General features: G+C 36.9%; 1 protein-coding gene across 1 annotated transcript in view; it reads left to right on the top strand.

Annotated features, from left to right (window-relative positions):
• The window catches only part of SLC25A21 (solute carrier family 25 member 21), a 129,127-nt gene that overhangs the window by 81,053 nt on the left and 22,370 nt on the right, over positions 1–25,704 (top strand). Inside the window, exon 3 of the mRNA XM_070940569.1 lies at positions 24,504–24,570. Within this exon, the coding sequence (XP_070796670.1) occupies positions 24,504–24,570 (67 nt within the window). The remainder of the gene's footprint in view (positions 1–24,503; positions 24,571–25,704) is intronic.

Genomic DNA, 25,704 nt, shown 5'->3' with positions numbered 1-25,704 from the left:
TTTAAACGTATTTTAATTGTTTATATTGTATGTTTTTAATTTTGGCTGTTCACCGCCCCGAGTCCTTCGGGAGAGGGGGCGGTATAAAAATCTAATAAATAAATAAATAAATAAATAAATTCAGATCTCAGATGTCTTCTGCTTGTGTTCTCTTTATTTTTTTGAGCAGTATATTTTTGCACAGATATTGTGATAAATCTCTACATATTCTAAGGAGATAAATGGATTTATTTATGTTTAAAACAAAAGTTAATGTAAACACAAAATATCTGAGAAGGGTTTCTTCATTCATTTTACTTTAACTTTTGGGCACATATTGTATAGTTATTTAATATATAAAGCCCAACAATGTTTCTAACAAATCTTCTCTGTACGACTAAGGGATTATAAGAGGAGAAGGCTATTGCATATAGAGGAAACCATTTATATGATACTAAATAGAGTCTTCCATTATGATTAACTGCAACAGGGGTATCAAACTCAATTTCACTGAGGGCCACATCTCGGTTGTGTTTGACCTTGGGGGGCTGGGATGGGCATGGCCAGGATGGGCATGGTCAACTCAACGTCACTCATGTTGTGGCGGCCTGACCACTCTGCCCACAAAAACGGGTTCCTGAGCTCTATTTTTGGCTATGATAGTCTCCTGCAACCCTCTGCCAGTGAAAACGGAGCTCTCAAGGGCCGCTCGCAGCTCTCCCAAGCTCCATTTTTGCTGGCAGAGGCACAGCAACCCAGTCCTTTGCTGTTTCCAGGGAGGCCCCACGGACCAGTTCTAAGCACCCCATGGGCAGGATCCAGCCCCCAGGCTTTGAGTTTGACACCCCTGAACTACAACAAGAGAAAATTTCTGAATCAAATTAATCTAATATAATAACATATAGTCTTATTTCCTTAACCCTCAGAACAAATTAGTTACTCTGTCCAAATATTAGAGTTATATTTATTTAACCATAGTCCCAATCCTCCACTAAGCATTTAAATATTAAGAGAAAGTAATAGGTAAGATCTGTATAACCAGTTTTTTATTTTTTATTACCACTGGAGAAAACCAGCACATGGTCAAAATGCATTTGGTGTAGGTTATATATGAGTATTTTCATGTTTATTTGTTCTGGAGATGCATTAAATACTTGCTTTTAATTTTTGTGGTTGTAGCATTTGTTAGATGTATTTTTATAAAGTGATTCTGGAATTCATATATTTATTCAGTTCATATTATGTATCCCAACTTAATGAATATTTTTTGTTCTCTTTGCTGGATTTTAATTCCAATTATGTTTTTCCTTTGGTTTAGAGGACCAGAACAAGGCACGCTAAGTTGTTCCACAAATACCAGAATTATCAAATCCCTGTGTCTCAAAAATAAACTATATACAGAAAGTACTTTCTTAGGACGCTGGATGTTATTTAAAGCAATCATTGTCAACAATTTGTATCTCTTCATTTATTTTTAAATTTAATTTGCTGCCTATCCATGTTCACTGATCAAGCTGGATTTGTAAGTTTCAGTAGAACTTTGAAGACTTCCTGGGAAATTCTGAAACTTGAATTTAACAATGTCACCTGTTTGGTAATTCTTATTTTGGAGGGACTCCTGTATACTATCATTGGACAGTGCTGTAGTTCTTAAAACAAGTTAGGGCTTGCTGAAAAATCCCTTTCCATACTGAAGAACATTGATTGATTTCTCTGTTTTTCCAGTATTCAAATGTTTCTGGTTGCCAAATATACTTACTGCATGGCAGCCTTAAGCACTCCTATCTTATGCTAATGTTGGATTAAGAAAAACCTGTTTAGACCAAGACTTTTTGGTAGCAATTTGCAAGGGATTGAATCCGGACTGAAGGTTAATATGGCTCCCCATTGGAAGATGCCCATACTGCTGGGCCTTCCCAATTTCCATTGCAGAAAAGCACAGGAAATGCCAGGTCTTGGGAAGGAGAGAGGGAGACAGAAAGATGAAGCTGAGGATGAAAACATTCTATCCCAAGTGACTGGAAAAATAATGCAATACTTTACCAGAAGACCTTTTTCTAAAAAAAAAAAAAAAACAACTGGAAAAGGGGATAGTCCAAAAAACCTCCCACAGTTTTATGTTTTGTTTGTTTGTTTATTGGATTTATATAGCCACCCACTCACACTCAGTGGATGGCTTACAAACAATAAAAAGCCCGATATAAAAAGGGTAAAAACAATAACCCCCCAGCCCCACTTTTCTTTTTAAAAAAGTACATTTCTGACAGATTTTAAGCTGGGGATATACTCAGTGGTGGGATTTAAATTTTTTAACAACAGGTTCTGTGAGTATGGCTTATTTGGGGGCATGGCTTGGTGGTCATGTGACTGCAAAGAAGCAACTTGACATTGCTTCTTTGCTCTAATTACAGTTTGCGGAAAACGGTCATAAGTCACTTTTTTTCAGTGCCATTGTAACTTTGAATGGTCACTAAATGAACTGTTGTAAGTCAAGGATTACCTGTATAAAAATACAAAAGCTTCTTTGCTTGCAAAAAGCTGCCCTAAATACCAATCATTAGATTAGAAATACCTGCAAGCTGGAGTTACAAATCAGGCAGGGTGCCAGAGCACCTTGAGGAATTAAAATAGTTAAAATGCAGTGGTAAATATCAGCAGCTAACTCTTGCTCATAAAGTGAACTCTTTTAGCAGAGAGGTCATTTAAGCTCTCTAGAATGAAGCAAAGGAGCAAACACAGTAGCTGTTGCTTGTTAAACCAATTACCAGAACAAATAGACACAGGAACTAGCCAGATTTCTGAAGCTGCTTCTTTTCAGGAACAGAGATTAACATTTTTCCTTCCAAACAAAGCTGAATAGGGAAAATTATCCCATCAATAAACACAGGATTAAACATCACCAAGCACAGAATTAAACTTCACCAAAAACTGTTTTAAACCAAAAGTCAGAAAGGGTATGTAAACTCACGTTTGAATATCAATCTTTCTAGCTAGCCAAGATATCACTCATCCTGGTTCCTTGTCATGTTAACAGCTTCTTTCCAGCAGCTCCGTTATTCAATTATTTCTTCAAAGTGCTGATCATTGCATCCCGGCTGGAAGAACTCCAACAGGGGAGTATTTCCTCCCAACAGCAGTGTAAAAAGCTTAAAACAACCCTTCCCCTTTAAGAAAGTCAAGCAAAGAAAAAAAAACTCTGGAAACAGTAAGTCTAGGCGTACTGCCAAGAATATAATAAGGGCTAATGGAGAGGCAGTTTCTGTAAGCAGGGCAATAAAGATTAGGCTAGAAACAACACCAGAATTTTGTAATTCCTTATAGGATTAACCCTGTAAAGTGGAAAAAAACAAAAGGAGATTTATTCTAACAACCAGTTCTCCAAACTGCTTAGAAAGTTAACAACCGGTTCTAAAGAACCAGTGCGAACTGGATATACTGCCCATCAAGCAAGTATCATCAGAGAAAAATCAATCTTGGAAGCCACAGCAGGAGAACAGCTGGCAATGTCATGTGAGAGGGTGTCCCTGGCTATGTACTGTAGCCAATCAAACAGTAGGGATATGCCTAGAGGTTATTTGTATTAATGACGGGGCAATCCGTTAGTACAGATGTGGCCTTAATTTCACCAAAATAATGGATATGTAATGGGATATGTAAACTTTTTTGTCTGTAAGGAAGATCCACTAATTCCATTTTTTCTTAGCCCATTTCCTTTGTCATTAAACTATTAATGCTGAATCAAAGCTAGTATCACAGTAAAAGGAAGAAATACTGCTATTCAGAAATTATAATCTGTGCAGAGATTATAGCCACACGTGGTAACAGCTATTGAATTAGATATATAGGATAATTCACAGATGATAGCACATTTCCATTTTACCATATAGTAAAAGCAGAAAATGTGTTTCTAAGTGCTAGATCAGTGGTTCTCAACCTGTGGGTCGGGACCCCTTTGTGGGTCGAATGACCCTTTCACAGGGGTCGCCTAAGACCATCGGAAAACACATATTTTCAATGGTTTTAGGAATAATTTTTTGGTTGGGGGTCACCACAACATGAGGAATTGTATTAAAGGGTCGCGGCATTAGGAAGGTTGAGACCCACTGTGCTAGATAGTAATAATAAATGCAAAGAAAGACCAGCACTTTCACTTTTCCACATGTAAATGTTGTGGGGGCAATCTGACTTGCCAAATGCAGACTGTCAGATGATGTGATGTCAACTGAACAGGGAAGGCATGATCAACTCAACATCCAGTCCTTCTGGAATAGACTTTAGGAGCTAGGGCAAGTAGGGAAGACCCGCTGCATCAATTAGATTTATTGACACCTTATTGAAATTTTACCTTGGAGTTCATTAATTTTTTAAAATTCAAAAGGATTAGCATGCTGTGCAGTTTCAATAACAGGATGGAAAGGAATGGGGATTTTTCCTTGGTTAATTTTTGTTTCCTGTTTTGTCATATAAGATTTAATGTATTCACAAAAAGATGAATTAAAACCAGAAACAATTATTATCAATATAAAGAAGGGTTGTTTTTCATATCAGTTTTGTCTTTCTTGTGTACTAATTTCCCATGATATTTTCTTTGATATGAAGCCAGTTTATTAAAAAAATAAAGGGCAAGAATGAAGAAATACATGGGAATAGAACTCAATGTTTTTGATCTTTAATCCACCCACCAAATTAATGGAATGCAGTGAAACAAAGGGATGTTGGAGCATTCCTGTAGTCTGCATATTTATCTATTTGCCTCCTTTACAAATATTTTATCTATACACTATATTTACTTGGCCATACAATCTTCTTGAACATGACATAATTAAAACACTTCTGGGTTTTATTTTATTATTTTTAAGAGCTGCATTGGCCGCAAAAGAACATCTGCTAGAGAAAGTTAGAGTAGTGTTCTTCATACTTGGCAACTTTTAAGAACTATGGACTTCAACTCCCATGGATAAAATGGGAGGATACTTCTTACCCTTATTTCTGTATGTTCTTCTAAAAATCAGTTTTTTCTTAAGAATGCAAGTGTGTTTATGCTTATCCTCTCCTATCCAGCCTGGCATTTTGAACTGACAGACTTTTAGCCTGCTTTAAGTTTCCTCATTCATTGCTTTGTTTTCAGACCCAGTTGAAGTTGACTAAAACTTTGGACATGGCTCTATTATTTATTTTGGATTTTGACTTATTTTACTTTGGATTCCTTGCGGGAAACTAATGATGTGTTTGTGGTATACCAAAAAGAAAGCAAGGGCTTTGCTTATGCATGTGCTGCTTTAATGGCTATTCAGCTTTGACCTGGGTAAGCAGAGTGACTTCTGAAAAGACAGTACTAATGTACAATATGTCAGACCCAAATTTCAAAAAATAGCAATGTTACATGGTAATCATAATCATATTAACCAGCTCCATTTATCTTAGGAAATTTATTTCAGTGGAATCATATTTAACATTAAGGTAATGTACAGCTCTAGGGTCTCAAAACATAGAAAAAGAGTTTTTTTCCACCTTATATTTTTACCCTAGGTTCATTATTACCACTAAAATCAAATCTTGCAGATTCTTAAGACCTGGAATAGTGAAAAACCTGAGGTCATACCTGAACCAGAGATGTTTATTGCTAATTGAGTCACACAAGCCACAGCTGTGTTTACCTATTTAAATCCATTCCAAGTTACTAATCTTTGTTCCAGTACTATGGAGTGTTCTTTTCTTAGCATTCATCAATAACGCTGAAATAAAATATATATCCATCATTTAGCTTCTATCAAAAATGGCATAAAATTTTGAACGTATTTACTTACTCAAACCTTATATGTACGACATAAAACCACAGTATAAAGAAACTCAGACTAATGGTAACAGGTAACGGCAACCAGACACAGAACTTACAATGAAGATATTGAATTGATAAATAGTGTCTCCTTTTTTCAGGACTGAATATCAACAGTAAATGAAACAACTGTCAAGAAATACACCATACACTACCATTTGGCAGGAAAGCAAAAAAGGCATTGGAAAAAAATGCTATGATGTCTATACTTATAAATATCAGAATCAGGCAGGCAGTGGTTTTCCAGATGGACTTTGAAGTAGTAGGATAAAAAGAGTATTGATACTTTTAAATTTTGGTTTTGGAGAAGATTCATGAGAATCCCATGGTTAGCCAAGAAAGCAAACACATATATCATAGAATAAATCAGTGGCAGTATTCAGCCGGTTCTATCTGATTTGGGCAAACCAGTAGAGGAGGCGGCGGGAGGCTCCGCCCATCCACCCAGACGTCATCACGTCCTGTTTTTGATGGTCTGCGCATGCGCGGAAGGTCCTGCACGTGCTCACATTTGCAAACTGGTAGTGAAGGTAAGTGAATACCACCCCTGGAATAAATCAATCGAGAATTCTCAGTCTAAGCACAAATCGCCAAACTCAAACTATCAGATTTTGGACACATTATATGATACTAGATCTCTTGATGCTGGGAAGGGAAGAAGATGAGCTCAACTATAGCAATGATGGGTGCACAATTGGAAGACCTGGTGGAAGACCAAATTAGGCAAGGATCATCCGGGAGAAGACCTAATAATATGGTCCCTAAAAGTTGATACTGACCTGAGGGCACATAGTCAGTCAATCAGTAGAATATGTAAGCAATTTGTTAAGTAAAGAGTTATGGGAAAGCATTTTCACAGTTTGCAGAAAAATATGTTTGTTTTGTATACTGGATCTGGATCTGTTGTTTAAAGACAAGCAGCCATTCATCCATTATACCCAGATGAGTATAATAAAATTAGGACTAGAATTCAAAACTCTGGTTTCCTAGAGCCTTGATAGTACAGTGGTCTAAGCACCCTGTTATTAACACAGCTGCCTGCAATTTACTGCTGGTTCGAATCTCTCCAAGGCTCAAGGTTGACTCAGCCTTCCATCCTTTCTAAGGTAGGTGAAATGAGGACCCAGTTTCTGGGGGCAATAAGCTGACTTTGTATAAATATACAAAAGTATGAAGGCTATTGCTTAATGCATTGTAAGCCGCCCTGAGTCTCCGGAGAAGGGTGGCATATAAATCAAATTTTTAAAAAATTTTTTTAAAAAAGTGTCATCCACTTTGAAGGACTGACAGGTATAGATGGTTTAATGTATTGTGCAAATTCAGCCAATTGTAGGTTACTCAGAGTTACATAAATCATACTTAATATCATGTGTGATATAACAGGCTATCAGATGTACTCTTCCTTTTTGTCTTCTTGTCCTCCATTTGGCAGGCAAGCCTTAAATTCAAATATTGTTCAGCTTATAGAGTACCTCTTCCTGAGCAGATTCTCTCAGAAGTCCAGTGCTTTCCTAATAAAGGCTGCCCACAAGTTAACAAGCTCTACGTTGTGGCCTTAATTAGTTGATTAGTACCCTGTAGAGCCCTTAAGCCTTTAATTGATAAGAGCTTAATCAGTTACATACTGAAGGCTTTTGTCTCCCAATGGTCTCTAGCACGTTCCTGTGATTGAAAAATCAGTCATTCTGATGTTGGAAAAGATAATTTCACATCCATTAAGTCAAGTAATTTTTTTGTTTTAATTTTTGTCATGGTGCCAGGAAAATTAAACAGTGTGTCCTTTTTTCCAAACATCTATGTCCTCATTTGCTGTTTAGATATCTGGTAACCATACATGGGGTACCTGTTCCTTCGTTCCTTTTCCTGACCCTAATTGGATCGTATGAAGTTGACTTTGTTCAGGCTGTGTGGTCTTTGCAAGCTTGCTGCAAAATAATTTTCCTGTATGATTGATAGATACAGGTAGTCCTCAATTTACAACAGTTCATTTAGTGATAGTTCGAAGTTACAATGGTGCTAAAAAAAGGGACATAACTGTTTTTCACGCTTACAACATTGTAGCATCCCTGTAGCCATGTGATCAAAATTCAGATGCTTGACAACTGGTTCACATTTATGATAGTTGCAGTTCTGGGGTCATGTGATCCCCTTTTGTGACCTTCTCACCAGCAAAGTCCATGAGGAAACCAACTTCACTTAACAACCATGTTACTAAATTAACAATTGCAGTGATTCACTTAACAACTGTGACAAGAAAGGTCTTAAGATGGGGCAAAATTCACTTAACAAATGTTTCACTTAGCAACAGAAATTTTGAGCTCAATTATCATAAATCGAGGACTATCTATAGAGCTCGAATTATGGATCAAGAATTCATATTGTACTCTTGGTAGAACCAATGTGCACACCAATACTATAATTTTCATTAGAAATGTGAAAATTCAGCCAATTCAGAAACAAAATTTCCTGGACAACTCTAGAATATTCTATTTCCCCTTCTGGAACAGGCTGCTCTGGCAGCAGTTTAACAGGAAATGAAAATTTCATGAGTTTAGGACATCTTGAACAACTTCTAGTTTAGACAATTTACTTCTGCAAAAATTACAAAATGACCTTAGAATGAGATTGGGCAAGTGTAAACATTGCAGAATTTTCCATTCTTGAGTTGAATGGTCTATATTCCTAAGTTTTTTGCTTTTTTTAGGGAAATATTCTAGTACTTGCTCCAAAGGTATACTTGAAATGTGAACAGGAACAAGATTTAACTGGTGTGGTCAGTACTGATTGATCTGACCATGTAATTCTAAATTGTGAACTCCAATACAAGTAAATATATTTACTCACAAGAGTTTCAAGATCGCAGTGGGTATAAAGTTCTTAAATTAATACAATGTAAGTGATACATACATTTGTAAACAAGAAACATGCAAAATATTGTATGCACAAATGTTTAACATATGGGTTTCAAAGTTCAAATAGCTTCAGACAAAATAACTCACCTGTAGTTGTAGCTCTCTACATATCAATTATTAAAACAGAAATTGGAATTTTTAAATAATCTTGAGTGCAAACAAGACTTGTAGAATTACACATTTAACGTTAAGTTACATATTTGATATAACTTCAAAATTAATTTTTAAAAATTCAGTGCTATCTTAAATTCTTTTTTTTTTTACTATCTTAAATTCTTGATTTAAGAGGCAGCTAGTTACCATTAGCTTCACATAGTGAATGTATGTGGATATACAGATCCAAAAGATGATAAATATTTTATGCAAATGCTATTAATATGTAATGAAAAGTTGTCGTTCTTAATCCAAGCTTTATGATCATATTAAAGACCTTAATTCAATATTGTTCATATTAGCATATGTTCATCTAAATTGTCTGCAGACTCAGCATGGGCTTGGAAAGGGTTGCCTTTTCGGACATCAGAAGTAAGACAAAATATTGCCATATACATGAGAAAAGTTTGAGAGACATTTTCTTACATTCTTCAAATCAAATAGACATAGGTGTGGTACAATATTTAAGCAGTAGCTGCTTCCTGCTGTACCTGTTATGCAAAGGGCAGTTTTGTTAGCAAAGCCAAAAAGAATCCTACTCTATTTTTTGTTGTTGTAGTAGTGTTTGGACAGCTAAAAATGCATACTGAGCACTCAGCCAGTTCTGACAATCTGAGATATAAAGAGGTATTTTTCTATCAAAGAAGCTTTTTTTTTGGCATGTCTGCATTTTCCTCCAGTAAATAGACAGTTAACTATGGAAAAGCCAAGGAAGTTTGTGTGTGGGGAATGTACATTTGAGAAAGTACAATTGACACACAGTGAATATATGTGTCTCAGCTGTTTTTAATGGATATAAATCATAAATTTTAATTCATTTATACATGCATTGTTTATTTTCAACAGATTAACAGTTGATGCTTCTTCTTAATTGATGAGTTTTTAATTGCTGGCTTAAAACAGCAATCGAGGGACCATTTGGAGGGGGGGGTCGCTTTTCTTTTCTTGCACTAATCCCCCCCAAAAAAAATTAGGGATTATTTGCAGGCTGAAGAATCTTCATCAGATTGCAAAAGCACTGAAGCAACTAATAATTTTTTTTTGCTCTGCAATTACCATTTTGGATCATTCCTTTCCAATTCAGTTTGCTTTCTGTCCTGTCCTATTTTTAAGCAGTTCCTTGATGTCTCTATAACTATTGTACTGTATTTCTGCATTATTAGAAGAAGGCTTTGGGGAAGCAGAATACCCTTAACTGGCCATTGGTGCCACTTCTGCTGTCAATAAATGTCAGCATATTTTGGGAAAGGGAAGGAGAAGCTTCTGTCCACCATGAAATCTTAATTTCCGACTTCCGGCTGGTGACTTGCAGTGACAGGGTGTGGAGTGAGTGCTCGCTGCTCCTCTACACCTCTTTTCATCGCGTTTTGGGGATCCCTTAAGGGGCGTAGGACCTGGAGAGTCCTGCGGACAAGAGGGGAAGCCAGGCAAGTGGGATAGTGGGGTGCGACCACTTCTCGCTGGACCCGGCAGCCCTGTCAGTCCAACGCGGTGAGCCGGCCGCTAATGGCGGGCCTGAAGCTGTAATAGCCGGCAAGAGACGGGAAGCTTAAAAGGAGATCGGAGGTGCGGTGCTAGATCTAAAGCCTCATCTTTGTACCTTGGAGCGATTTGCGCTGAAAGAGGAGGTCGGCGGAGTCGGGAGAGGAGTGCTTAACCTGAAGTCAGGCGGCGACGGCGAGGGTATAGGAAGACTATATCTATGAAGACCCGACAACCCGACGAGCTGTTGAGATCCACGGAGGGAGGATTAAGCCTTTATAAAGAGTCCCAGACGGTGCGGTGAGAAGGAAAAAGATCTGAAAAAGTCATTTGGGGTGGTTGGGTTGTGTTTTTACGAACGAAGCGAAAAAGAAAAAGGAGAAACTTGTGATCTGCCTTGGAAAGCTTTAGAGAGCTCTGGGGAAACAGGAAGTGCATCCATTGAGCCACAAGATTGAAACAGCAGAGGATTGACAAAGAGACGCTCTAGCGGTGAGCTTTACCACTGAGAAGTGTCGGAACCTAGTAGAGCTAAGAAGCGAAGAACTAAAGCTGGGAGATCACCATACTGCCTCATAGATACGCTGCTATTTTCTTTTCCCCCCCTGATTTTTTGAGTATTTGCGATTTTAATACTCAGAACTCTGATTTTGCCTTTGATAAGTTAAAAATAATAAATAAACAAACAAATAAATAAATAAATAAAAAATAAAAAATAAAATAAAAAATAGATATATATATATATTTATATCCATTATATTTTCAACTAGAGTTACTTTGTGTTAGGAAATATTGAATCTTTAAAGTTGAGTATTTAAGTATAGATGTTATTAAATAGTGATTGGATATAGCTTTATATAAGGTTTTTGATTTGCATTCATTGAATTGATTCATTATATACATATACGTATCTAGGTATATTTATCTTACTCCTCGAACGTACTTAATCTCAAATATTAAATATCTTAAATCTTAAATATTTATTCTTGTTGGTAATAGCTTTTCATATATTTATTTACTTGATAGTATTATTGTATATTATACTAAGGGTTCAATTTAGTTATTTAAAAACTATAGAGAGAATGTATTAAGTTATTAACTTATTGATTATTGACTAATTAATTTATCGATTAACTTAATCCATCAATTGCTCAGCTTATTAACGTATTAATATATCTATATTTAACAACTATACTAAGATTGTACCTGGTTCTATAAGAACCTTACTTGGACATATTGCATAGAATTTCTATACTTTAGTAATCTATAAACCAAGCTCTATCTGAACCCCTTTTGGAGAATAGTGGGAATAAATTAAGGAGGTAGGGACTTAAGACAGTGTCTTGGAAAAAAAGGTGGCAAGCTTCATTGGATGATTATATGGAGAAAGATTGAGAATATAATTAGAGATCAAAAAGCACTTCTGAAAGAAATGGCAAGTCTGACATCCACAATAGCAAAAACTAATAAAAAAGTACCATCCATTCCCACGTTAGCAATGTCATCCCCAGCCACCCAGAAAGTAGTAGAAGGTCTTCAGAAAACAGACAAACCCCCGGCAACTCCAACGCTGCAAACACTACAATCGTCCCTATTAACAATACAAGAAACCATGCTTGCGATGCAAGAAAAGCTTTTAAATAGCCACTCCGAACTGAAATTAGATATACATGGACTGGATGCTAAAATGAATGAGATCCAAATTTCGATCGCCAGCAATGAGAATAGAATACAAAATGCGGAACAAAGAATAGAAAAAAACGAGAAGAAACTGGACATGGTCGATCAAACCCTGTGGGCGCAGAATAAAGAAACAGAAGACGCTTTAATACAACTTGAGATGGATAAGGCCTCATTTTACCTGCGATTCCAAAACATTGTGGAAGACAAAGAAGAGGACCTAGGAGATAAGATGGCTGAGTTGATTGCAGAGACGCTCCAACAGGATAAGCAAGAAATAATTCGAGAGATCGACGAGGTCTATAGAGTCCAAACCAACTACGTGAGAAGGAACAGGCTCCCTAGAGAAGTCCATATCCGCTTCGCTAGGAAAAAAGTGAGAGACATTTTGTATAATATAGCTAGGGAGGAAAAAATTACATACGGGGGAAAAGAAGTGAACATCTTAAAACAAATCCCAAGGAGAGTGAGGGAGAGGAGGAAAAGCTATAGATTTCTGACAAACCAATTAAACAGGAGAAGTATAATATTTAGGTGGCTCCTCCCAGAAGGAATGTTAATATCGTGGCAAGGGAGGAAAATCAGAATCGATTGTGTAAGTGATGCCCAAGATTTCCTAGAACAACTAAGGGGAGGTGAAGAGGAACAAATCAGTAAGGAGGAAAACGAAGTACTAAATACGGAAGAAGAGACATCGCAAGAACAAATCACAAGAGAAGACATAGAAGAGGAGAAGAAAAAGGAAGACACAGAAGAAAGAGGGAAAAAATCTAGACCAGTGAGAGCAGTAACACTTAAAGGTAAATAAAAACCAGAGACTAGAGGACAGCTATAGGAATGAACGATACCAAGATCTTATCGCTCAATGTGAACGGCTTAAATGATTACAAAAAAAGGAGGATAATATTGTCGAAACTGATGAAACAAAATCCTGATATAATCTGTATTCAAGAGGTCCATATAAAAAAGGATGAAGCCAACTATTTAAATTTTACTAAATTTGGTAATGTATTTTTCTCATTAGCCGAGAAAAGAAAAAGGGGGGTGGCTATCTATGTTAAGAAAGGAATAGAGGCAGAATGTAAATATAAAGATGAAAAAGGGAGAATATTGATTGTAGAGATAACGAGAGGCAATTCTAAGGTGTTAGTTGTGGGGGTCTACGCCCCGAATAAAAAACAAGGGAAATTTTATCGGAAATTGCATGAACAGCTGGCAAAATGGGCAAACAATGAAATTTGTATGGTTGGGGATTTTAATGGAATTATAGACCCTAAATATGATTATAAATGTGATATAACTAAAAAGAATAAAAGATCTCCCTTACCAAAGACCTTTTTTGATTTAGTGGACGAGATTAACCTAATTGATATGTGGCGCACTTTACACCCCCATGATAGACAATTTACTTTCTATTCAATGCCACATAACTCCTGGTCCAGAATAGATATGGTCTGGGCTACCAGAAAACTGGGCCTAGAAATTAAAAAGGTTAATATGTGCACAAATGTTTGGGCAGACCATAAGTTCCTTGAAATTAGCTGGCATCACGACACAAAGAAAATACAACAGAGATGGAGTCTAAGGACTAAGTTGCTATACGAAGAAGAGTTTATACGGAAATTGAACGAAGAAGTTAAACGCTTCTTCACAGAAAATGGAAATCGAGAGACAGCCAAAGAAATCGTGTGGGATACTATGAAGGCCTACGTGAGAGGGGTAGCTATATCATATACTGCCTTCAAAAACAAGGAAAAAAGAAAGACCACAGAAGTGCTTACTAATAAGCTATTGCAAGCAGAAGATAAACTCCAGCAATGCCCGGGAGATGAGGTGGCCAAACAACAGTGGTTGATGATGAGACATAGATTGAACTTATTGGACCAGGAGGAAATGGCACAGAAAATAAAAAGATCCAAGCACTATTGCTTTGAAAACGCTAACAAGTCGGGGAGATGGCTGGCGTACAAACTAAAAAAAGAGAAGGAAAAAAACCAAATACTAGTATTAGAAGACGCTCAGGGCAACTTGCTGACAAAGGAAGAAGATAAATTAGAGAGCATAAGAAAGTTTTATGAAGATCTATACAAAAATGAAGGAATAGCGACAAGCAAGGTAGAACAGTACTTGTGCGAAGCTAAACTACCGCTAATTTCTGAAGAAGAAAAGGAAATGTTAAATGAAAAGATTACTATAGAGGAACTAAAAACGGCCCTTTCTAAAATAAAGAAAAATAAAACTCCAGGCCCAGATGGTCTCCCCGGGGAAATGTATCAAAAATTTGACGATACTTTAAAATTAGAGTTGTTAGAAATATTAAACGAGGCCCTGGTGGGTACCACAATCCCAGACTCGTGGAGGGAAGCGTACTTGACGCTTATACCGAAAGAAGGTGCCGATCCGAAACAGATATCCAACTACAGACCCATCTCATTGCTGAACGCAGACTATAAACTGTTCATGAATATAATTGCGGAGAGGTTCAAAAAAATTTTAAATCAGTGGATTCACAAAGACCAAAATGGCTTTCTCCCAGGAAGACAGATTAGAGACAACCTGAGGATAGTTTTAAACACCTTTGAATATTACGAACAACATCCCGAAAAACAGCTGGCTTTAATGTTTGTCGATGCCCAAAAGGCATTCGACAACTTGAATTGGACCTTTATGATAAACCAAATTGATCTAATGGGATTCGGCACTAACTTCAGGAAGATGATTGAGAACATATATAGAAACCAAAGGGCAAACATACTAGTGAATGGAGATAGAACCCAGCTGTTTCAGATACAAAAAGGAGTAAGGCAGGGATGCCCCTTATCTCCTTTACTATATATCTTGGCGTTAGAGGTGCTACTCAGAAAGATAAGAGACAACAAAGAGATTAAAGGATTAAAGATTAGAAATGAAACCTTTAAGACCCAAGCTTTCGCGGACGACGTAGCCCTCATAATGGAAGACCCACTAGAATCTGGTGTAAAATTAATGCAGGAAATCCAGGAGTATGGAGAGGTGGCGGGCCTAAAACTTAATAAGAACAAAACCAAAATGATAGTGAAAAACATGACTGATCTACAAAAGGGAGAATTGGAAGAATCATTAGGCCTCCAGACAGTTAGGAAAATAAAATACCTGGGAATATGGATTACCGCGAGACTCTCCTCACTAAATGAGGATAATTATATTCCCCTTCTACAGAAAACACGCCAAGACCTAGAAAGATGGAAAAAGCTCAAATTGTCCCTGATCGGTAAAATTGCAGCGATCAAAATGAATATCCTACCAAAAATTCTGTTCCTATTCCAAAATATTCCGCTATCACTAGACAAAAAATTCTTTCTGGATCTGAACAAATGCATTAGGAACTTTTTGTGGGAGGGTAAGAAATCGAGGATCGCCCTTAAGACACTCCAAGGGAAAAGGAATTTGGGAGGCTTTGGGCTCCCTGACTGGGAACTATATCAAAAGGCCGCAAAATTAATATGGATCAAGGAGTGGATCAAGTTACAGGATAGGAGAACCCTGATCTTGGAAGGACATGATCTCCTAGAAGGATGGCACTCCCATCTCTGGGATATAAATAATAAGAAAAAATCCTATTTCCACAAGCACAAAATCAGGGAGACCCTCATTTGTACGTGGGACGAAATTAGACAGAAGATATATACTAAAGTACCTATTTGGCTTTCCATTATGGAATCGCTGGCGGCCCCAAATAGGAGAGACGACTATAAATGGGGTACATATAAGGACATCCTCGATGAAGAAGGGAAACTTAAATCGCTAGAGCTATTGAGGGATCAGGGCTTTAGTTTGGATTGGTGGAACTATATTCGGATCAACTCAAGATTCCAAAAAGATAAAGACAAATTCGGAATAGCAGCAAAATATGGAAACTTTGACAAAATTATTTGGGGACCAGAAAAAAAAATGTTAACTAAAATTTATCACTTTTTATTGGATGAAGATAAGGCAGAGTCCATAGCGAAAAGACAATTGAATATCTGGGAAAAAAATCTAGGACATAGCCTAAATTTTAATGACTGGGAGATAGCTTGGAATAGAAATTACAAAATAACCAAATCGACAATGTTTAGGGAAAATCACTATAAATTGCTACATAGGTGGTATCTAGCCCCAGCGAGGCTAGCTAAGATGTTCCCAAATCTCTCTCCCACATGTTGGAAATGTGGAAAATCGGTCGGCACCTTTTACCACCTATGGTGGACCTGCCCTGAGACTAAAAAGTACTGGTCCAAAATCCAACACTGGCTTTGTGAAATAACTGGACAGGAGGTAGCCCTAGTTCCGGAACTTTTCCTCCTTGGCATGTCTGAAGAGGGCTTAAACAACAACAAAACCCAACTGATAATTCAGATTATAACTGCGGCTAGAATAGCCTTCGCAAAATGGTGGAAAAACAAACTTATACCCCCAGAAGAAACTCTAATAAAAAAGATCTTAGAGTGCGCAGAAATGGCGAAACTGACAGGCGAGTTAAAAAACGAGGACAACTCAAGATATTATGATGTATGGGGTATTTGGTACCACTGGCTTAAAAATAAGATGAAAACATGACTTTAGAACCTTGACTTGGCACATCTACTATAGTCTTATTGTATAGTATCATGTATAGTTATGATTGTAGCCTTATTTTTTCTAAACTTTGTTTTATTATACTGCAAATACACTGTACCTCCGAAAGTAGAGATGGATTGTACATTCTCTTTTTTGTTTTGGAAAATCAATAAAAAATTTATAAAAAAAAAAAAAAAAAAATTTATAAAAAAAAAAAAAAAAAAGAAATCTTAATTTCCTCAAAACTAGCACATCGTTTTTGCTCTTGTCCTTTTTATGTCCACCAAATGTTTTTGCCTGCCAGCACATTTCCCACACCAATCAATTATGTTCAATTATTTTGACTGTATCCCACTCTTTGCCTGCCAAATGAATTAGGATTAAAATTATTGATCGATGGTTGCCAGTTGCTTCTGCAAACATACAAACCCATGCCATACAACAAGGATATTACACCAATTAATAATGTTTGCAGTGCATTTTTGGGACATGAAATGGTAACATTAGTGGCAGGTAAAAAGAGAACCCAAACCATCATTTTAATCCATTTCTCTGCACAGAAATTGAAACATCTTAGAAACAAAAGCCATTTCTATCATGTCTCAGATTGCAGTAATATAACTGCCCTATATAAAACACTTCCAACAGAAAATTGTAGGTCTATAGATTTTCTATAAAAATACACAGTGGACAGAAAGAACAGAAAAAAGTTCCACATCATATTAACCGTTCTTATCAACGGTGAAATGCACTTACCTTCGCTACCGGTTCAGGAGTATGAGAGTGCGCACCTCTTCTGCGCATGTGTACAGCCTTCTGCACATGCACAGAGGGTCAAAAATGGGACATAATGACGTCTCAGTGGGTGGGCAGAGCCTCCTGCTGCCGGCACTACCGGTTCGCGCGAGCCGGATAGAACCGGCTGGATTTCACCACTGCTTCTTATACTTGGGGGTTATGGCTGTTTCATCCCAGGTCTAAATAAGAAATCTTTGTTCTATCAGGTATCCGCTGAAAAATGTACTGAAAAATGAACATTATGATTTATTTCAATCTTCGGGCCTTACCTTCAAATGTTAACCAAGCTTCTCATTAACCATGTGTTGTTATTGTTCAACTCCAGAACTCAGGCATTTCCACTTGAGTTGTCAGGGTCTTTTCTGATGTTCTCCAAACAGCACTGCAAAGCTTCCCTATTACCACCATTTTGCTGAAAGGTTTCTATAGACCTACAATAGAATGTAGAAATGATGGGACAATCTGTACCCTTTGCTTTAATGATTACAGCATTGAAACAATGGCGTTACAAAAAAGTGGCAAAAAGGAGAGAGTTTCCATTAGGGTTAGAGACCTGGGATGTAAAGGCTTCCATATTTGCAAATATGAAGGAAAGGGAAGGAACAAGGAGGAAAGGAAACAATTCCTAAAAGGAAAACGAAGGTACTGGACAACCACATGAAAGGAGGCAATGAGGGCTGCCTCCTTTCATGGATGGGAAAAACAGGAGCAGGGGAACAACAAATCAGGGCCTGTAGAGATTATAGTCCAGAGTACGCACCCGTTTAGCCCTGTTACCAAACAATTGTAATCTGGACTAGAATGTTTAAAGTTGGCTTCAGAAGCATCCAGGAACAACACAAGACAATTTAGGCTGCTGTACAGAATTGCCCTAGGTAAAGTTGTTCACTAATTCAGAGTAGAAATCCTAGGAACACTGTTTATTTTATAGCTGCTTTGTGATTTAACTCAATTTACTCAAATATATATCTGCCATAAGTACAGTACACTACATTGGCTGCAATTGTAATTTTTTTAAGTTAAAGGAGCAGGAGGAAAAAATTCTGGGGGGAAAAAATTCTAAAGTTCAGAATAAGATGTGAATTTTTGAACCACCAAGGAATACTCCAGATTTTCAGCAAAGTACACAGCTGAGATCATAAGAAACATCTTCTTTATGTATATGTGTATCCTTGTACTCATCCTATACTTTTCATAGGTTGATATGTTTATGGGTGACATAAATTCACACGTATGTTTCAACATAAAGTGTCACTGCAAATCACATAAAGAAAGATAAGATTTGGGTTGTATGCTTAAAAAATGAAAAGTTCATTATTTCCAGTTTCACTTTCTGTTGCTAAAGAAATAGGATACTTCTTTCTTATCTTTCTTCCTCTAGAACATTTCTTCCTTTCTAGCATTTATTGTAAGGTGTGTCTAATATGGAAAAGGCAGCTAAAATTTCACACAAGTCTGTCTGGGACTTTCTGAGCAAGAGACAGCAAAGTCTCTTCATGCCTATAGAAGGAAATCTCAGTCTTATGCCAGAGTATCAGTCACATGAATGATGGTGCTAAATTTGGTGGTTATTCTCATTCCAAATTTACACTGATACTGATTTTTGGGTGCCATACATGTTTAATAAATTATTATGATTATTACTCTCATCAAGTTTTTGGGCCAACCTACTGGCTTTTGAGACAATTCTATGAAATAATTTATCACTGTAGAATATAGAATGCATTAGCATTTTCTCTAACTTTTTTCACAATATATATAATTTTCTTTTTAAATAGTGATAGGCTTGCAATAGTGGTGAATATCTGTAGCTTGGGTATAGGATAAGAGTGGAAGTTCATTTTGCAAGCTTGTGGCTTGGTTTCCAAACTTTTCATTTCCAGGCTAGAATTTAGAGGATATCAGTGTCTGTGTTCTTCTGCTTATAAGGGCTTGTGATTGGCTTCTCAGTTATTTTATGGGCTCCTTCCTCTTCAGGGGTGGGTTCTACTTACCTTTGTTACTGGTTTGCAACTGGACCATGTGTTTCTGCGCATGCGCAGATGACGTCTGGGTCGGTGGGCGGAGCCTCCCACCGATTTTACTACCGGTTTTTGTGAACCGATCCGAACCAGGGGCAACCCACCACTGTACCTCTTCCTTTGGATACGTTGCAGTGTTTGTATGAATGGGAAATATTAAAACTTTCTTTGCTGAGAGCTGCTTCAATAACATGTTGAGAGGATCAAGATAAAACAATGTTGGCAGGTATTCGAGATTTGTTACTTCAGCTAATCTTGCCCCCAACCCCCAAATATTGCATGATGGCCTTGATGGCCATATGACTGTCTCTGAAAACCATCAGCTGGAGACTTTTGAATTTGGTTGGCCACTGTGAAAATGAGACTGCTGAACTAGATGGGCCAGGGTCTGATCCAGCAGGCACTGCTTATGTTCTTAGGAAATACGGAACGTGAAATATAGATTTGCACTCTATGTGCAAGATTTTACTCTCTTATTGGAAATTCATCTGAAACAAGGTTTGTTGATTTATTCAAATCAAAGTACTCAAAATAATTCATGTTCTATCAGTAGTTTTATTCTGTCCAACACAGCATGCCATTTATATTAGCTATTAAATAGGATCAGTTACTAGGGTTCCACTGCAAGTCTAGAATTAAAAGCTATCAAACTAAGCATGTGGAACTATAGTTTAAGATACGGTAGAAAATAGATGAACTCAGAGGAATTTGGGGGATTCATTAGGAATTTAATCTTAATAAAGAGGTTTGGCTCTCCAGCTAGACTTCATTATTAGAGTGCACAATTAGCCAATGCAGTACTAAAATAATAAGTAAATATTTACTATCATCGCAAATGATAGTAAAGTAGTGCAGTTTGTATGTGGTGGAACTTCCCACTGTGCTTCAGAACAGTCACTATAAATAACAAGACAAACTTTATAGTAGGTTGTTATTGAAATATCATTATTATGATACGTGTGTGCAAACATAAAACATTCTTGTTTAGAAATGTGTAGGTGACAAAATGTGGATTAGCTAATGGCTTTGTGCTGTTTGAAATTCTCTAGATTGCTTGTATGTATTATTATTAGGTATTATTGGGGTCTTCATTACTTAGCATATCCATGCCTATCTATCCAAAACACTGCAGACTCTCAATTAGAATAATACCGTAATAAGTTTTTGAAAACTTTTTATCTGTGTCCTGACAGAGCAGAGGAAGAGACCCAAACCCAGATTACAGAAGGGAGAACAGCACTGCAAGTTTTTCTCAGGATATTTCTCCAATAATATCAAAATAAGATATCGAGTATAATATCTTTTTCACAGTTTGAGCAAAATGTCTCCAAAACTGGTTATATGTTTTAATGTATAGTTTGTAAATTGCCTATGGCTGCAAAATGAGAATATATGGCACATATATTTTTTTTTAAAAAAAGGTTTTTATAAAACACACATCAGAGGACAATCACTTTAAATAATGCATCTGCATAAATTGTAAATTTCTCTGGATTGAAGTAGGATATTTTCACATCTGATTATCCGGAATGCTTTTAATTCGGTGTATGAAATCTGGAGGTACTAATATATCCAAATTGCAAAATATGTGGTCCTTAAAACATTAGGTCTGTGTTCAACTGCATAGGATTAACTATTGCATATGCATTTTGTATGCTTTATTTCAATTTTTACAGCTAAATTTCATCCATACTATAGAGTTGTATTCACAATGTAAAAGTTATATACATTATCATTAAAAACCTTTTTCCTTATACAATTCTAAAATGAATATATGCAAATTCATACATATTTGAATAATGCATCCAACTAATAATGATTGAAATTAAAGTAAAAGAGAAACCAGCAAATGAGATGAATTTCACCACAAATAATAAGTTTTATATAGGCTGTGGCGTGAAAATTAGATATGACAAATAAAAGAAAAAATAAAATTGTTCTTAGGTTTACCAACATCCTCTGTCTGAACACCAAAGTAAAACATCTGGAAGCATTAGTAGTTGTTTTAATGATAGTAGTTGTAAGCTATCTATAAATACTATTTATTTGTAAAATTTACATACCACTTCAATTTATTTTTATTGATAGTTGTGCTAGTCCAAAGTAATACTGTATATCTTTCTTCCATTCATTTTTTTAAACCATTACTATATATCCAATGAAAAAGCCACATTATAGTGTTTTTAAATTTAAAAAGAATAATAATTAAAAGAGTTTATTATATTTCATTTCAGGTTACTGATATGCCATAAAACATTAACTGATAAACAGATGGAGATTTTGATTTTATTTTGTTACTGGGAGCCTAACTCCTACAGATTTATTACTCATGCACCATAATTATAAAAGCAAAAAAGAAAGAATACAAAGAAGCAAGCAACAAAGGCTTTCGGGCTTTGGTTTCTTTTGAATAAAAATTGGGCTGACTGTATTCAGGTTTCAGTGGAAATATGAGTTGCATAATACAAGGAATGCAAAAAACAAAACAAAACCCCAAAACCCACCCAAAACCCTTATCTCCAATTTGTCTGACTGAAAAGATCCTCTGAATTCCAGTAACGTGCATTTAGCACACTGATCATTCTGTACATCTACACTGCCGAGCTCTGTAATTCATCTAAATTATGTGAACCCCTGATTCATGCAAGGCAAGTGAATATGGCCCTAAAGGTACTTTCTGTCATTGTTTCAATTACAGAGCTATGTGGGTAACAGACTTGGATTTGACAGCAACTGAAGAAAGAGGATATTATATGCATGCCTTCAATCAGCTTTGTATTTGATCCTTAAAGGGAAAATTATGTGAGAGACAGGGGAGGAAAACAACAAACTAAGCAAGATCCCAATTTCAATATAATTTGGAGAAAATAACTGATTTGGGTTGGACATTTTGCCAAAATGGATGACTCAAGGCTTCCAAACAAGAAATGGAAACCAGAAGGATGCCTAAAGCCTTAAAGAAGAACAAATTGGGAAGATATGATTGACTGTAATGTTTCAAAATCAACTATAGCAAAGACGAATTTGGGTGGTTGCCCAGAACACAATTGAATGGTGATGTTCATTTAGATGCTTAATGTTGAAACAAAATAATGCATTTTAACTGCGCTTCACTTTAACATGTAACTGTTAACTCTTTCATTCAAAAATATGGTCTTGGGGGGCTGGAACTGTGCTCGTCCTAGGGTAGCAACGAAAGTATAAAAACAGTCTAAACAAAGACGGAGCAGGCAGAAAAAAAAGTATTAAGTATAGTATAAAACTGAAAATATTTCAGATTTGTAAAACCTTTAGAACCATCTGTGTATCAATCATCAGTCATCGACACAACACCTGATTAAATCTCACTCAACTATAATAAAAGTAATGGGGTATCTGTTGTAAACTTAAGGATATGTTTTTATTAACACTTGTGTAGCAGACCTACCTGCATTTTTTAAATTCTCAGTGGCCATTTCCTTTACTCTGAGACTATAAAATAACTACCCCTGACATCTGGATGTATTTTCTTTATGTACTATTTATAATTTCTATATGCAATGAGTTTATCTCTCCTTTGAGACACACTGGCTGTCTTTAAATTAAGCCATTCTCAGTGCAACAGTAGCACACAATGCATGCATATCTGAAGTGAAAACTAGGTCATACGTGTGTCAGGCAGGCTTCTGTCTATTGCTGAAAATCATGTGAAAATTACAAAATATTAGAAGCTTTAAAAGAAAAACAATAGTATGATAGCTGTAACTGATAGCTTGGAAAGCATAGAAATTTACACTGTTCCAGTATAAAGCAAGGTCCATCCTCACTTTGAATACAGAAGTCAAAAATACTTGAGAGGAGAGAAATGTTTTTCTCTGGCTTTGAACAGTCATTCAAACTGGACATCAGTCATGTTTCCCTGGAAAGGGTATTCCGTAAGCAGAGCCCTGCCAACTAGAAGCCCCTGTTCATTGCTCCCTGGCAGGGACAGACCAAAAGATTCATCCAAGTATTTAATGGGAAGAGGCATCCCTGAGATATCGCAGCTGTCCAGAGCTTTAAAAATCAATAGCACGGCTTGGAAATGGATTGACAACCATTGCAGCTACCGAAGCCTTGGTATGATTTTTGTTCGTTCTTAATCCTGCCTCTTGAAAATCTTCTAAGATTGGATAGGGACTGTAGGAGGAAAGGAGGGAAAGGGCGGTACGGTGCATATTTCTTTCCTCTGTATCATCCACCCCACAGAATTTGCTATAGACTGCTTTTTAATGAAACAAGCGCTGAGAAGCATTTGTTGTGTCTTAGAAAGCAGCACTGCTTTTTAGAATCTGCTTTCCCTATTTTCTCTAAAGGAAATCTAGTTATAAAATGGTAACAAAGGACCACAGGAGGACAGTATAATGCTATTCAGATTCAACACAAAAACTCAGATTCAGTTGACTTGCCATAAGTAATTGAACTGGATTGGTTTAAGGAAAATATGCTCAAATCTAATAATAAAATTAAAGTGCCAAGTAGTCAACTTGCACATTGAATCACATTTCCAAAGAGCCAAAATGTGTTCTCCAAGCCTTCTTTTCACTTTTTGCAATCGTTTTCCTTTATTAAAAATGATGTTGCCAGCCTGAAGCTTGACTACTTAAACAGTCAGCAGTAAATAAATCACTCCTACCCCCACCTCGTTTTCTCTTTCACAGAAAAAGTTGCTTCCTATTTACAAAAAACGTAATCTAATCTGCATAGATTCTATGGGTTGCGCTTGTGTTTTGTTGCAATTATGCTGCTTGTTTCAGTGTAAACTAAAATTTGGACTACAGTACTCAAAGAATTTATTCCAGTTTAATCCTGTTGAAGTCAGAGGTATTATCTCAGGAGAAGTAATTTTAGGACCGCAGCAATAGTTACACAATATGTACAAAACCAGAACTCAGTTGTTGACAATAAGGGCTGTTCTGAATAATTAAGAAAGCCTTGAGATTAGTTGTTTTATTCTGAAATGAAAACAGAATTACCACTTGGCTAATGTTCATACATACCTGGGTATTTTTTAATGTTCTTTTTCTGTCTTTCTTTATTCAATAGCTTGTTTGGTTTCTATAAAGGTATCCTCCCTCCAATCTTGGCTGAAACACCCAAAAGAGCAGTAAAGGTAAGTCAATCTCCATCATCCCCAAAGAGAGAAAAATTACAACACTGGAATTACTGTGGGGTCCTTGGTACTCTCTGAGTGTGGGTGCTTACTTGCAGACGTTTCATTATCCAACTAGGTACAATCATCAGTGCTCCATAGTTCAACTCTGAGCTACAAATATTCTCTTCTAATTGGGATTACTATAAGTAAGAAAGTAATTTTACTTCCCTTCCAAGATATCTGCCCAGAGGACATTAGGAGGGAGTGGAGAAGCCTCTCCAGCTGTGGGTGCAGATGAACTCTACCACTCCTAAATAGTGGGCAGGTCTCCCTACATTTACATTCGGATGCTTTAAAACTGACTCACATTTACAACAGTCGCAGTGTCCCGGGTGTGTGTGTGTCACATGACCCTCTTTTACAACCTTCTGAGAAGCAAAGTCCATGGGGAAGGCAGATTCACTTAACAACCGGGTTATTCATTGAACAACTTACTTAACCGATGTGGCAAGAAAAGTCGCAAAATGGGGCAAGACTCGCTTCACAAATTCCTCACTTAGCAACATAAATTTTGGGCTCGATTGTGGTCGTAAGTCGAAGACTTCTTGTCAGAAGCCAACTGTGAAGGGTGCAAATGGGGATCACGTGACCCAGGGATGTGAAAAACAGAAAACAGAATAACAAAGTTGGAAGGCACCTTGGAGGTCTTCTAGTCCAACCCCCTGCCTAGACAGGAAACCCTACACCACTTCAGACAAATGGTTATCCAATATCTTCTTTAAAACTTCCAGTGTCGGAGCATTCAAACCTTCTGGAGGCAAGTTGTTCCACTGATTAATTGTTCTAACTGTCAGGAAATTTCTCCTTAGTTCTAGGTTGCTTCTCTCCTTGATTAGTTTCCACCCATTGCTTCTTGTCCTGCCCTCAGGTGTTTTGGAGAATAGCTTGACTCTGTCTTCTTTGTGGCAGCCCCTGAGATATTGGAACACTCCTATCATGTCACCCCTAGTCCTTCTTTTTATTAAACAAGACATACCCAGTACCTGCAACCGTTCTTCATATGCTTTAGCCTCCAATCCCCTAATCATCTTTGTTGCTCTTCTCTGCACTCTTTCTAGAGTGTCCACATTTTTTTTTTTACATCGTGGCACT

Source organism: Pituophis catenifer, unplaced genomic scaffold (assembly GCF_029215685.1).
Source record: "Pituophis catenifer annectens isolate HBS135680 unplaced genomic scaffold, rPitCat1.0.hap2 SCAF_1, whole genome shotgun sequence".
Taxonomy (NCBI): domain Eukaryota; kingdom Metazoa; phylum Chordata; class Lepidosauria; order Squamata; family Colubridae; genus Pituophis; species Pituophis catenifer.
Note: the sequence above shows the minus strand (reverse complement) of the source record. Positions and strands in the feature narration are given on the sequence as shown.